This window comes from Raphanus sativus, chromosome 4 (assembly GCF_000801105.2).
Source record: "Raphanus sativus cultivar WK10039 chromosome 4, ASM80110v3, whole genome shotgun sequence".
Classification (NCBI taxonomy): Eukaryota; Viridiplantae; Streptophyta; class Magnoliopsida; order Brassicales; family Brassicaceae; genus Raphanus; species Raphanus sativus.
This window is the reverse complement of record NC_079514.1, coordinates 19116545-19130628: the sequence shown is the minus strand read 5'-3', so window position 1 is coordinate 19130628 and position 14084 is coordinate 19116545. Positions and strand designations below refer to the sequence as shown.

General features: G+C 34.2%; 3 protein-coding genes across 3 annotated transcripts; 2 read left to right on the top strand and 1 right to left on the bottom strand.

The window, feature by feature from the left end:
* Positions 1-2970: 2970 nt before the first annotated feature.
* On the top strand, positions 2971-6062 carry LOC108836041 (uncharacterized). The gene is made up of 6 exons (XM_057008033.1): positions 2971-3834; positions 3916-4521; positions 4752-5004; positions 5095-5204; positions 5302-5560; positions 5632-6062. Exons 1-6 carry the CDS (start codon positions 2971-2973, stop codon positions 6060-6062), a joined length of 2523 nt encoding a protein of 840 aa, XP_056864013.1.
* Positions 6063-6657: 595 nt separating this feature from the next.
* On the top strand, positions 6658-7194 carry LOC130511161 (uncharacterized protein At1g43920, Chloroplastic-like). Its single transcript, XM_057008032.1, has 2 exons — positions 6658-6819; positions 6910-7194. Exons 1-2 carry the CDS (start codon positions 6658-6660, stop codon positions 7192-7194), a joined length of 447 nt encoding a protein of 148 aa, XP_056864012.1.
* A 183-nt stretch (positions 7195-7377) lies between these two features.
* On the bottom strand, positions 7378-9762 carry LOC130511160 (uncharacterized). The gene is made up of 3 exons (XM_057008031.1): positions 8666-9762; positions 7775-8565; positions 7378-7694 (listed from the first exon to the last, which is right to left on the bottom strand). The coding sequence occupies exons 1-3, from the start codon at positions 9760-9762 to the stop codon at positions 7378-7380; spliced, it is 2205 nt and encodes a 734-aa protein (XP_056864011.1).
* Positions 9763-14084: the final 4322 nt, after the last annotated feature.

The window sequence follows — 14084 nt, the reverse complement described above, 5'->3', positions numbered from 1 at the left end:
ATATTTCACATTAAGTTTTATATGATTATTTATATGATGGTACGCATAAAACATTATTAATTATATGATTACTATATGATGGTAGATATAGAATACGATTAATCGATTAATTATATGATGACACATATATGATACTATCTCTGTTTAATAATAAATGTTATTCTAACTTTTTCTCTTGTTATATAAAAAGTGTCATTTTACAATTACAATGTAAATTATATTTACTTTCAGATCAAAATTATTAGCAAACTGCAATGATATTATAAATAGTTTATTTATCTCATATACAACTGGTCAAATATGTGTATTTAATAACAATTTACATATATTTCTAGCACTTTCTTAATCTGTGTAAAAAATGTCAAAGTGACACTTATTTAGAAACATATAGAGTATATAATAGTGACTAGGAAGGACGTTCGGGTACCCATTCAGGTTCGAGTCTGTTTGGGTTTCAGGTTTTCGGGATCAAAAATTTCAGCCTCAATCGGATATTTCTGAATTTTGATTCAGGTTTGATTCAGATCTTTACGGGTTCTTTTCGGGTTCTAATAATCCATTTAAATTATTTTTAAAATTTCAAAATTCATTATAAACTTTAAATTTTTAAAAATATATAAACAAAATAATATATTACATCTAAATTTGAATAATATATTACATATAAATTTGAATAATATATGTCATAGTACCTAAACTTAACATATAAATTGGTTTTGTTTAATTTGGATAGAGAATCAATAATTATTTTAAGTATTTTTGGTGTTTTGAGTATACATTAACTATTTTAGATATTTACTTTTGACTATTTGTATATATTTTCAAGTATTTATAACCAACTTCAAAGTATCATATATATTCTGGATGTTTTTATATACATTAAATCTAAAATTATATATATATATATATATATTGGGATACATTCGGGTACCCATAATATTTTGGTTTGGATCGGTTTCGATTTTGGTTCTCTAAATACCAAAATTTTAAATAATTTGGATATTTCGGTAGTAATCTCTTGTAGCCGAGCCTGCACAAAAAATTAAAAAACCCAATAAGCAGCTGTCTATTATTTATCGGTCCAACTGCTTTAAGAAATTTTCAAAAAAAATCAAAAATCTTCATATTAATATTTTAAACTTGTTTTTAGAAATTTATCAAGTATTTACCATTGCTAATGCTCTTATGTTATATGCCTCATCTAAATTAAAACATTACTGTTTTTATTTTGTCCATATGTTTTAAATTGTCGACGATGTCACTTCCTCGTTTCTCTATCACCGGTAACCAGCGCGAGACTAACTTTTTATAATGCCCCAATCAAAATTTAAAAATATGTCCTTATACAAATTTTATTAACATCACAAAAACAAAACAGTATAAAAGCAACTTAAATTTTCAATAAAAAGAAATCAAAATTCATAATCTGTTTATTAAAAAAAACAGTGATATTAAGAACACTTATTGTTGAAAAATATAATTTTTCTTGCATTTTTTCTGTAAAATCATCTATTAATCTATCTATTAGATTCATATTGTCAAGTTTTTCAATCATAGTTGTTGCAATTGATAACATAGCCAATCACTTTAGTCTTTCTTATGATACGATAGACCTCAAATAATTATTTATCAATTTCAACTTCAAAAAACTTCTTTTATTTGTGGCAGTCGACGTGGAAATGATAAACAATATGCATAAGCAGTTTCTGTAATTTGATAACAATCCTTCATTTTTTTAAATAGTCAAGCATTTCATTATGCTTTCAAACTTTTAGATATTGACTCTCAAAGAATATTTAGTTCTATAAACAAACCAACTATGTCTAGTGCATACCATTCATTAAATAATATTCCAGATTTAAAAAGGGAAAATTAGATTTTTAGGACACTTTGAACTAGGATTTGTCACACTAGGATTTTTGTAGGATGTTTTGTCAAATTAGGATTTTAATTCTTGTAAATACTATAATACCCTTAAAATCTCATTTAAATAATTGAATTATAATTATAAATAATTATTTTCGTAATAGATTTATTATTTAAACATCTAAAAGTAAAAAAAATGAATAAAAAAGATTAAACAAAAAGGGATCGCGACCCAAATTTTAGTTTAAAGTGTCCCAATTTTTTTTTTACTTCTTCCTCTCCGCCGAGCTTCCTCTAATGGCGATCTAGGGTTCGTCACCACCATTGTCGTCTCCGCCGTTCTCTTCATCTGAAATCCTAGTGTGACAAGAAATCTCTTCTCCCTCCTCGTCTTCCTCTTCCATCCGAGTCCCCAAAAACCTTAATCGACGTTTTCTTCGTCATCTAGGTTAGTCGGAGCGGGTCAACTTCAAATCGAAGTGTTCTTCCCTCAAATTCATTTAAATCTCACGTCTTCTTCACACAAGGTATTCGATTTCGTCTATTGATTCATTTAACCCTAACTTTTTTAAAACCTAATTTCTCATCTTTCTTAAACTGAAATTGGCATTTTTGGCTTGATTAATCATCTTAGACTAGTTGTTGTCCGATTGTATATGTATTTCACTGCGATCTTGTATCAAAACGATTTAGGGTTTTGGAAAGGGGGATAATTCGGGTTTTGACATCTTAGACTAGTTGTTGTCCGATTGTAATGTATCTTGCTCTTAGAAATCTTAGAATTCAGTGGAAAATAGGAAATTCGAGTCTTGATAACTTATACCATTTGCTGTCCGATTGTGTATGTGTTCATGTAGAGTAGATGTTGTCCGATTGTAATGCATATTTGTCTGAGAAATATTAGAATTCAGTAGAGTAGATGTTTTCTGAGTGTAATGTATGTTGTCCGATTATAATGTATATTGATTTTGAAATTGGACATTTCTTATACCATGGGCTATCCGATTGAGTATGTGTTCATTGTAGACATGATTGTTGTTGCTCTCATTATTGTGTGATTATATTGATACTTTTGAACTCACAATTTTTTCATGTTTTATAGATATGTCTCAAGAGTTACCGAAGAGGATTTTTAAGGAGGGCGAGGAGACCCAAGTGACTCAGATCAACAACAACTGCAGGATCGACTTCATTATCAGAAAGTTGGAGGAGTGGCTGCCAAATGAGTTGAGAGAAGTGAAGAAAGATCCAGTTTTTAGTCAGATTTTTAAGCTACATGAGAATGGTCTTGGGTTCTCCGCAAGAGTGATACACATTTTCTTGTGTAGGGAGCTGGTGACTTACAAACAGCACGAGCTCTGGTTTGTCTTTGCGAGGAGAGCACTTCGGTTTTCACTGCAAGAGTTCCACGCAGTAACCGGGCTTCAGTGCGATACTAGTATCTCGCTTCAGGAGTTCAGTGACTGGGATGATGATGATGGGTTCTGGAGCAGGGTATTGAAGAAGAAAGAAGGGATTACAATCTACAATCTGTGGATTAAGCACAAGAATGCGGTGAAGAAGTGGCGTAATGCAGATCGCATCAGATTGGTCTACCTTTGCATCATTATGTATGTGGTTTTAGCGAGAGATGAGAAGGCTAATATCCCCCTCAAATACATCAAGGTGGTCATGGATCTTGAGAAGCTTCGTAGGTATCCTTGGGGAGTTGCTGCTTATGATTTCCTCTGCGACTCAGTAGTAAAAACGCGTGACTTCCTATCTGAGAAGACTACTAGTTACGTGTTCGATGGCTTCTCCTACGCCTTGCAAATTTGGGCAATGGAAGTTGTACCAAAGATTGGAAAGCTCTGTGGTAAAAAGCTGGTCAAGGGTTTTAAGGATGGTCCTAGATGCGTTAACTGGATGGGAGCTGCGAAGGTGTCATATGACGAGATCATTCACTTGGAGAGCATCTTCACAAACGAGGTAAAGAAAAACTATTTACCTTGCCTTAATCCACTTTCAAATGAGCTTTTAGGATTAACTTTCTTTACCTTTCTTCTGTAGGATGTCACTTTTCCATACATCTCATGGACAGGGAATATGGATGTTATCGAGGATGACCAATTTTGCAGAGCTGGTGATGTGAGGGATGATGGAATCATCGTTCTGAAGGAGATGATAAGTAAGAAGTATGACTTCAGTGAGCACATCTGGGAGTACGAAAACACTCCGGAGATTTCTTTAGATCTTAATGACGAAGCTGTGAATGGTGAAGGAAATGGGAATGAGAGTGATGAAGACTTTCAGACTCCAAGAGGATCAACGACTGATGTGTCGTCTAGAAAGGGAAATAAGAGGCTTCCGGATCGTGGTATGGAGAAAAGGAAGCATAAGGTTCTCTCTAGTGGACCAAAGCAAGCACCTTTTAGTGAAGACATGAAAGCTTTTATGACCCAGTTGTTTGAGGCGAATTTGTCTGGAATGGAGCAGAGGCTACAGAAACAGATGGATGAGAAATTTGAGCAGATGAAGGCAGAGCTTAGAGATTCACGTAAGGAAGCAACGGTTGAAGTTGAGCTTGGAGACCTATCACCGAGGAAGCCATCAACGAGCAAGCCATCACCGAGGAAGCCATCGACTTCACAGTCTCTTGTGCTAGTTTCATCTACGGTATCGGCCAGGAAGTAGATGTAATGCTTGTGTTTGTTAGTGTCTTGTTTTCATCTGCGGTATCTACTTGGTTGGTTTGTTAGTGTCTTGTTTTCACAACTATGTAAGATATTAATGTAATGCTTGTGTGTTGGTGTATGAAATACTTTGAACTATTTGTAAAATGTTCATGTAATGGAATTAGTGCTCAATATTATGCTGTTTATTGATTATTTCTTGTGACATAACAGGAACCATCAGAGAGTGCATTCGATGTGCATTTTAGTCAAGAAGATGATATCATTCACGGGATGAGTACGCAAGGTGTTAATGGGCTTTCTCAGGCGTCGTATGTGACAGACTTTGACCCATCTCAGACCCCAAATGAAGATGACTGGTGGACTCCAATGAGTTCAGTCCGAGGTTCAAAAGTTAAACCAATAAAGAAAGAAAAAGATAAAGCTACAGCTCCACCGCCGTCACAGTGGAAGAAATGGTACAGAGGTAAAACACTCTAGCTAAGCGATTCACCATTGCCCCTAGATGGTTCTCCACAGTCGTCACTGTATAACTTTTCCGAGGAATCATGGAAAGGATTCACGGATTGGGCTTTGAATCCAATTTCTTTACCGCTTGGGCCTACAATCTTAAATTTGTTTCTCGCTACAAGGGTAGTAAGTCCTGGGAAATGGCTTGGAAACGAGGTAAGGAGATCTCCTAATTTGGTGAATTTAAATTTCTAAAACATCTTGTTTGCTTGTTTGCTACATGTTCTTATTTTCATTGTGAATATTTATTCAGGAAATGGATGCATTTATGTTTATGTGGCGAGTGAAGACAACATTGAACCTTTGGGCCCCAAAACGTGTTGCTTTCATGAGTGCTATGTTCTGCCTCCAAGTCCATGCTGCATTCATCAAGTTTTCGCCGAACAGAAAAGCCTATAAATTGACTGATTTTCTTCTTGGGTACGGCAGAGGAGAGCTTCCATCTCATGGGCGGACTGATCAAGTTTGGGGTGTCGATGTTGATCGGCTCTACTTTCCTCTGTTTGTAAATGGTAATCATTCACTCTTATACACGTTTTTGTTTACATTTCTTCATTTAAAAATTTTGTAATGTCCAATGCAGGTAATCACTGGGTTGCTGTCTGTGTCAACATCATTGAAAAAAAAGTGGAAGTCTATGATTGCGGTGGGGGAAAGAATAGACAACACGTTGAAAAGTTTGCTGCTCTGATTCCTAGGATAGTGAAGGCGGTTGCACCACCTGAAAGACAGAAGCCGCTACTCCTCTCTGCATATACTATCGTGGATGTGCCTATGAAGAAGAGGTTGAACAAGAGTTGTTGTGATTGTGGTGTATACGCGCTCAAGCACTTGGAATGCCTTCTGCTTGGTCTCGACATCAGTTTGGTGGATGATGAAATCATCATGGGTTGCAGACAGAAGCTTGGTGTGGACTTATGGGAGGGTGCACACGAACCCATCTACGCTGAGGCTATGACACGATATGTGCCTTCACCATGGGAGAGGTCTGAAGCATATGACCTAGAAGATTGATTTGTGTCTAATTAGTGATTTGCTTTTTCTAGAAATTATGTGGAAAAACTCTAACTTATGTTGTTATTGAATGATGTTACTCTTGGTTAGTTTTCTATGAATTATCTTTGGTTTTTATAGGATTTTTTAAACAAGCCCAACCTAAACCCTAAACAAGCCCTAAACATACCCTATATAAACCCCTAAACAAACCCTAAGAAGCCCTAAAGAAGCTTCGTACACGAGTACTAGTAAGACCCTAAACAAACCGTAAACAAACGATAACCCCCAAACATACCCTAAACAAACCCTTAACTCTAACCAAAGTCAAAACAATATTACCCTAACACACACATTACAACTATTTATTCACTATTTATGTACATATGTCCAATTTCTTTGCTCCTACTTTTAACACTAACTTATAGGTTTCAAAGACAAACGTTTTATGTAGATAATTTTGGTGTTTTTTCCTGATCTGCCTTTGGTACAATACAAGTTATAGGAAATAAAACGACGTAGTTTTGTTTATTTTTTTTGACCTAGTCCCTTTTCTTCCTCATTCTTCCTCGACAGAAAGAAATTTGACGGCGAAATTTGGGAGATTGACTCACAAATGTCTTCTGTCAATTCTTCATCCGTTTCAAGAGCTCGAGTCGCCAAACAACGTGGAATTCCCACAAGATGCAATTGCGGTAAGGCAGTGTCGTGTTTCACTTCAACAACAGTTGAAAATCCGGGAAGATTATTCCATTCTTGTCCGTTGGGATCCAAGCAGGTTAGTCGATTATGTAATTAGCACTCATGGAAATCGACTCTATTATGTCTTCGTTTGAATCTAACTGGTTATTGGCTGTTAATGATGAAGGACAAAACCCACTTGTTCAAATGGACTGATAACTCAGTTGTTGAGGAAATTGAAGACTTCCAGGACCTCTTTGACGTGCTGCTCGTTGACAACTCCGAGTTTCAGAAATCAATGGGAGCTGATGAGAGCATGATGAAATGCCATGACAGTAAAATTGAAGAGATGGAAGATGCAATTGCACAATGTGAAGAGAAGACCACAGAATGCATTAGGGAATTAAGGATCATAAAAGCTTTGTTCTTGTGTTGTTTGGTGGTGGTGTTCATGTACCTTATCTTTGTATGATCTTGAAGTTTAAGACTATGTTTTTGTTCTTGTGTTGTTTGTTGATTATCATCTACTAGAACCAAATTGTCAGTAACATAGATCGATTTGTCTCAAGAGTTTAGCAAACACCAAATTGCAAAATATGTTGTTCCACAGAATATTAATAAGAAAAAAACACAGAAACATAACAAGTCAATGTGTTTATACTTCCATTCCAATGGGTAAATCGCATGTCCCTCTCTTGTGTCCTTTGTTACCACAGCGGCTGCACTTGTGCTTTTTATTCATTCTTGATCCTTGAGAAGATTTTATCTTGTCTTCTACTGATTCATGCCTTCTCTTTACTAGTCGACCAGCACTCTTTCTTGTCTCTGGTGGTAAAATCTTGGCAAGTTTAACCTCAGCTGGGACCTTCCATTCAGATTGTGGAACTGCTATTGGGTTAATGCTTTCCTCATATGCGGTTCTCCACGCTGTAGTGCTGTAGAAGGCGTCGGTAAATCTGTGTACTTCCAAACCTGTGTGAACAAGAATGTGAATTATTGGAGTCTATATACAGATAAATAGGTCCCAAGTTAATGTGTTTATACTTCCATACCTCGTGAATAAATTGCTGGAATGGCGTGTCGGCAAGGAATTTTTCCTATATCGTACTTCCCACATGTGCATGTTCTTCTTTCCAAATCAACATGACAATCATATATGTCTCCTTTCACCACCGATTTGACGTTGTCAGTCTTGTAAACCTTAAACCCCTTTGCCTTCACAATTCTCCTATCTATCTTTTTCTCTACCTCAGCGGTTAAAGGATCAAGATGCTTAGAGCTTACCAGGCGACGCTCATAGAACCATCGAGTCAACAGTTCTCTTATACTATCTAGCAAAGGAATAACCGGATATTCTCTAGGTACTCTCAAGACTGAATTTATTGACTCTGCAGGGTTTGTGGTCCTAATGTCGTACCTGGATCCAGGGAACAGAGAACGAGCCCATTTGCGCACATCAGCCTCCTGTAGATATCTTCCAAGCTCAGGACTCATATCAAAAATTTGGGTCATATGTTCCTCAAATTCAGTGAACCTATATGCCCGTGAAGCCTTTTCAACCAAGGCAGTGAACCCTTTTGTCTTGAAAAATGCAACCACATTGGTCAACAAGTGATGAATGCATATTCCATGTGCTGATCGCGGGTAGACAGTCCCAATCGCTTTAGCAATAGATGAATTTCTATCTGAGACAAAAGCCAAGTCTTGACAGTCAGCAATAACCACTTTCAACTGCCTGAAGAACCAACCCCATGAATCATCATTCTCTGAATCAACAACTCCAAATGCAATCGGATACAAGTTAGAGTTACCATCTACAGCAGTAGCAACAAGTAGAACTCCTCTGTATTTATTTTTTCAGAAAAGTTCCATCAACAACAATCACCCTTCGCATTGCATTGTAGTATCCTCTAACTGATTGCCCAAATGCCATAAATAGATACATGAATCTCCCCTTGTCATTAATTTCATAGTGAGTATGCGTACCAGGATTAGCTTCTTTAAGCATATGCAAATACGATGGTATTTTAGCATAACTGCGATCTGGTATACCTCTAGCAGCTGCAATAGCAAACTCCCGAGCTTCCCAAGCGTGCCCATAAGTAATCTCACAACTATGGTCCAATCTCATAAAGTCAATGATGTCATTTGGTTTTGGGCCATCGTTGGCATCACCGTATCGATGTTGTATTAGTTTCCCAATTGTTCTTGCAGATGCTGTTTTTCCGAAATTGCTTTTCTTTGAAGGTGCACATGAATGTCGTTCCTCACACCGGTTGATCATGAAATATGCAGACCCGTCCAGACCTTCTGCACGCACACTACAATTGCATAATGCATCCTTACATCGGCAATACCACCATTTTCTCGTGGATTTGATAACAGTGTAATCGAAATTATTCTTCATCGCCAAAATTTCCATTGTTGCCTTCAGAACCTCTTTACTCTTGAAAAGTTGATTCTTCTTCACAAAATCTCCTCTCCACTCTCGACCAGACTTTTCAGTATCTCCATTATTTTGAGAATCTCCAATTTTTTGACTCCTTAAACCAGCATCACGGCAACCATCAGCGGCGACATGATCCTTCTTTCTACCACAAGACTCCTTTGACGGCTTCACAAACGCGGCTCCATTTATCTCCACAACTTCTTCATCCTCAACATTACTTGAATCACACGGCTCCTTATTCAAATCAATATTGATCCGTTCGTTTTTATTTACGCCAGAACCAGAGAACGTGACGCACAAGGTAGTAGATGAATCCCTCTTCGCATAAGCCACAAAATTAGATGATTGGCGATCATTGGTGATAAAAATTGGAGGATTCCCTCTTTGATTCACTATCGAGTAACTGAACTCGGCATTAACAGCAATATGGTCCAACCCATAATCCTCACACACGATCCTCTTGACCACCACCAATGGAGTAGTAGTTTCTAATGTTACCATTCGACCACCCCTTGCTTTCTCTACCACGAAACTCCACTCTTCACTGAAATCAGACACCCATTCCCCGGATTTAACATAGATTAGAACCATGATGTATGATGTATTGATGGAGAGAAGAGATGATTTTGTGGATGAAGAAGAGAGAAAGCAAACTATGAGAAAGAAAGATCGTGGGAGGAGAAGAAGAACGTGATTTTAGGAGAAAATATTTTTTGAAAGATTTAGGGTAGATTTAGTTTAGATTTAGGAAACTTCTGTAACCGAAAATGGAAGTTTCCATATTTTCACGATTTGCCTAGAATACGTATACTATCTACCCAGAACACCGTATAATAGGTGAGAACTGTATTCTACCTTCAGGCGTCATATAAGGTAAAAGGTATAACAGATTATGACACATAATGTAACCGAGCTCTGTGATTGAGTTGTGGTTATATCTCGTTTTCTAGCTGAAGGTACACCAAAGCCATCTTTCTTGATTATAGCGTAGTTGATTCTATCTTTGCCACGGTATAGAAGAAATGTTATACTACGATATATAGCCTAGATATATCAGTGTTTTAAATTTAGAATTCGAACTATAAACTAAGTAGACTGCCAAAATGAGTATTCTAACTGTAGCCAGAAGATAAAATAAAATATGATTCAAATTTTTTTTAAAAAAAAATTAAACTTATATATTGTCATACTTATGTTTTCTATAGTTTTCATATTTTTTTATATTTTTAAAATTCTATTTACTATTTTTCTCATAAAACAAGGGTAAAATATGTCCAAAATTGCCAAAAGTATGAAAAGTCTTATTGTGACAAACAAAAGTTCAAAGTGTCCCATTTTTCCAATTCTCCCATTTAAAAATGATGTCTTCCATGTATTATCGCTTGCATTTATTAGCCTTTGTAAATCAAACAAAGATCTAAAGTTTTTTTTTTATAATTTTGGAATTTTTCAAATTGGATTCAGTGAAAACTAAAATTTGATCCACGAGCGTGTTAAAATAATCAATTTCGAAGCCTTTTCTACTAAAACATTATTTGTATATTGATATTAATAATTTTTTTAAAAAATATATCTACTAATTTGGATGTTCTAATCCTCGGTTTGGTGACTTGTTTTATGGGCTGAAAATGTTATTGATTTAGGAAAAAAGATAATTATACCAGATAATATTTGTGAAATTGTCATTGATTTAATTATGTTAAAATTAATTTTATATTCCTTAATTCTAATGAAAAGTTGGTTAGTTGGTTGTTGCACAAAAAAAATTGGTTAGTTGGCAAATCAACTCTTTTTAAAAACCAAAACCAACGTTCAAGTTTTTGTTTGGTTTTTTATAGAACTTTTTTTTTTGATAAAAGATTCTTTTTTATAGAACTTGACTGTCGGTTTTGATTTTTGTTTCCCCTCCTGCTGTGACGCATTTTCCTAAAGAATATCCAACAACTTTCTAGTAAATTTCATGGAATTTTCCTAGTGGGATAATGAGATTATAAAAGACCCGCTTAACAGCCAACACATTTATATGCTAGTATTATACAACAAGTAGAGGCCACCGAATTTAATTATATAACACCTTAGTTGATAACTTTTTTTTTGTCTTTTTGAGTAGTTGAGGACTTGAAGCTATATTATATAAGACCAAATACTAAAGGGTAGGATGTGTTTCTTTTCGTTTTAAATTGTCCCTGAAAGTTCTATCGTATCGTTTTCAGTTGTTCCCTGAAACTTCTATCGTCTTTCTTTAATGCAAAACTAGATTTTGCCCCGCGCTTCAAAAGTGCGGATTTTTCTTTGGATTGTAAACAAAGATTGTGAATTAGTATTATAAAATTATCGTACATTATTATGTTACAAATTCATATTATATCGAAGAAGAGAATTTATTTAAAATTATATAATTTATGAATTAGTTTATTTATATTTTTTATGTAAATTCTTATGTAGGAATCTTGATTTAAATCGCTGCCGTTTCTTTGACTTTTTTTTAGCAGGGGTGGTATTACACAACCCCCCCCCCCTTTTTCACAAATGGTAAGTTCCGGATATCCAATTTTTTCGAGATTTCGGTATCAACCTCTTGGCCTAAAAAAACTATGGGAGAAGGGAGAGGTTCTTTCCATACCAGTCAAACCTTGAACTTGAAAATAGCAAGGGACGGTAAGAAAGTGAGTAGACATGGATATCGCGCTTGATTGGTTCGAATCCAATTCGTGAGCAGTTCTGAAGGATGAACTGGATATGGATAGTGAGGAAGCCACTGGTGACCGGCTCAATGATATGTAATTTTCTCTCTCACTTAGGCATAAATATTTTACTAGATCCATGAAACAAATCTGAAATTGATATGGAAATGTTGGTGCAGTTTGGGTTCAAATCCAGGGCAAAGTACATATTCAATATTTATTTGGATCCGTAGGTCCCTTTTTGAATCAATATCCTAACCAAGACTTGACCGAGTACCCAAGTAATTTTGTATATATTAAATATATTCGAGTATTTTAGATATGTTTTTGGTATTACAAATAACTTTTTTAAGTTTTGGGTTCATTATTTCGATTTTTGTTTTATGTTAACCCGAGTAAAATTTTAATGTTTTTTAAACTATATTGGGTATTTGGAAATTCTTTTGGTAATTTCTGATTCTTCGGGTCGTATTTCAGGAAATTTTTTGGATCTTTCTGGTATTTTAATAATTTTAGCGTATTTACTTGGGTTTTTGGATATTTTCCGTGTCTCAGTATTTTTTGGATTTTCAGGTATTTCAAGTATTTTTCGAGTCCTAAAAACCTAAATTAACCCGGACCTGTTATGTACCCAAAAATTACATGTATTTTGCAGGTATTTGAATTATGGATCCAAACCGATCAAGACCCGTAAAGAACCAACCCGGACTTAAACCAGAAAAAAATTAAATACATAGTTATGTCCAAATATTTAGGACCTAAAATGAATTGATCTGTACCCGATCCGAAGACTCAATGCCAAGATCTACTCTCTCTCGTTATATGTTGTGTGCATCTTATAAGAATTACATTTGTTAAGATGATGAGACTTCAAATTTACTTGAAATATTTTTGACTAATTCAATAGTATAAATTTGTAAGGTTTTTAAAAAAATATCAAATACCAAATTTACTATAAATACTTTGTATATAAAATAATTTAAGTAAAATATATAATTTTTAACAGATGGTTTGCTTTATTAGATTTGATTTTGTAAATATTTGGAAATATATAATGTAAGATGACATGGTTTAGTATGACGTATGGTATATGTTAATTTTTAAATGAGTTTTGAAATCTGTTAAAGTTGATAAGTTATTGAATTTAAATAGCATATATATAGTATACTATTTTTGTTTAATTTTTTTGTAACAATATATACTATATCTTGGTTTTGATAATAGGTTAGAAGTATAAGGATATGTAAATTTTGATTAAAAGAATTATATACTTATAGAAATAAGATATATTCTTGGCAAATATACGAAGGAGTTTTTTTCATAATTTAAGACATAAGTATAGAAAAGATGGAGTGTATTGTTACATAATTGGTGGATCAGAGATTGGTATAGTTTATTTATATTGGAGAACTGAGTCATGTATTGACTATAAGATTAATGAGATACGTTTAGAGAAGAATATAATTAAGTATGTGTGCTATATCATTTTTGTATATAAAATGATATGGTCTAATAAAGAAAAGTATATATGTCGTATAAATTTGTTCCATGTACAAAATAATGTGGCCAAATAAATAAATGTATTACTAAATGTTTGTTAGAGAAATTTTAGGCACATGTTGTTAGTTAAATATTATGGTAAGACCAAAATATTATTAGCTAAAAGAAAGGGTCCAAAAAACTTTTTTAAAGTAGATTTATTAAAACTTCTTTCCTTTTAATAGTATTGATACAACAACGTAGAAGGCAACAACGCAAAAACTAGAGCTGGAATGGTTCCGAATATCCAAGAAATTTGGGATATCCAAATTCAGATTCGGATTTGTCAGTTCGGTAGATTTAGTATTTGGATCCGGATTCAGAACTTCTGGATATCTAGATTCTGGATATCCATTCATATATCATATTATCTGCGGACATTCGGATCCGGATTCGTAAAAATAATATTTTAAAATATATTAAAATTCTAAAATAATACATAAATTAAATATTTATATAAGATTTATAAATATAAATATGAATATAATATTTTTAAAAGTAAAATATAGTATTATAAAAATAATTTTATGAATAAATATTAATATATCAAATATAATTATTAATAAAATAAACTTTTTATATATTTTTGAAATTTACTATCCTGATTCGGATGCTTATGCTCCGGATATTTTATTTTCGGAACGGATCCAGAATATATCACAAATTGAATCCAAATCCCAGATAATAAAT

Bases quoted from the DNA above. Each gene is read 5' to 3' on its own strand.
- LOC130511160 (XM_057008031.1), bottom strand. From the start codon at position 9,762: ATGGTTCTAATCTATGTTAAATCCGGGGAATGGGTGTCTGATTTCAGT. The intron at 8,566-8,665 runs GTATCTATTTAT...AAATAAATACAG, and splicing joins AATGACAAGGGGAGATTCAT to AGGAGTTCTACTTGTTGCTA. The intron at 7,695-7,774 runs GTATGGAAGTAT...TTGTTCACACAG, and splicing joins TCCAGCAATTTATTCACGAG to GTTTGGAAGTACACAGATTT.
- LOC108836041 (XM_057008033.1), top strand. From the start codon at position 2,971: ATGTCTCAAGAGTTACCGAAGAGGATTTTTAAGGAGGGCGAGGAGACC. The intron at 5,005-5,094 runs GTAAAACACTCT...AATCATGGAAAG, and splicing joins GTGGAAGAAATGGTACAGAG to GATTCACGGATTGGGCTTTG. The intron at 5,561-5,631 runs GTAATCATTCAC...TGTCCAATGCAG, and splicing joins CTTTCCTCTGTTTGTAAATG to GTAATCACTGGGTTGCTGTC.
- LOC130511161 (XM_057008032.1), top strand. From the start codon at position 6,658: ATGTCTTCTGTCAATTCTTCATCCGTTTCAAGAGCTCGAGTCGCCAAA. The intron at 6,820-6,909 runs GTTAGTCGATTA...TTAATGATGAAG, and splicing joins GTCCGTTGGGATCCAAGCAG to GACAAAACCCACTTGTTCAA.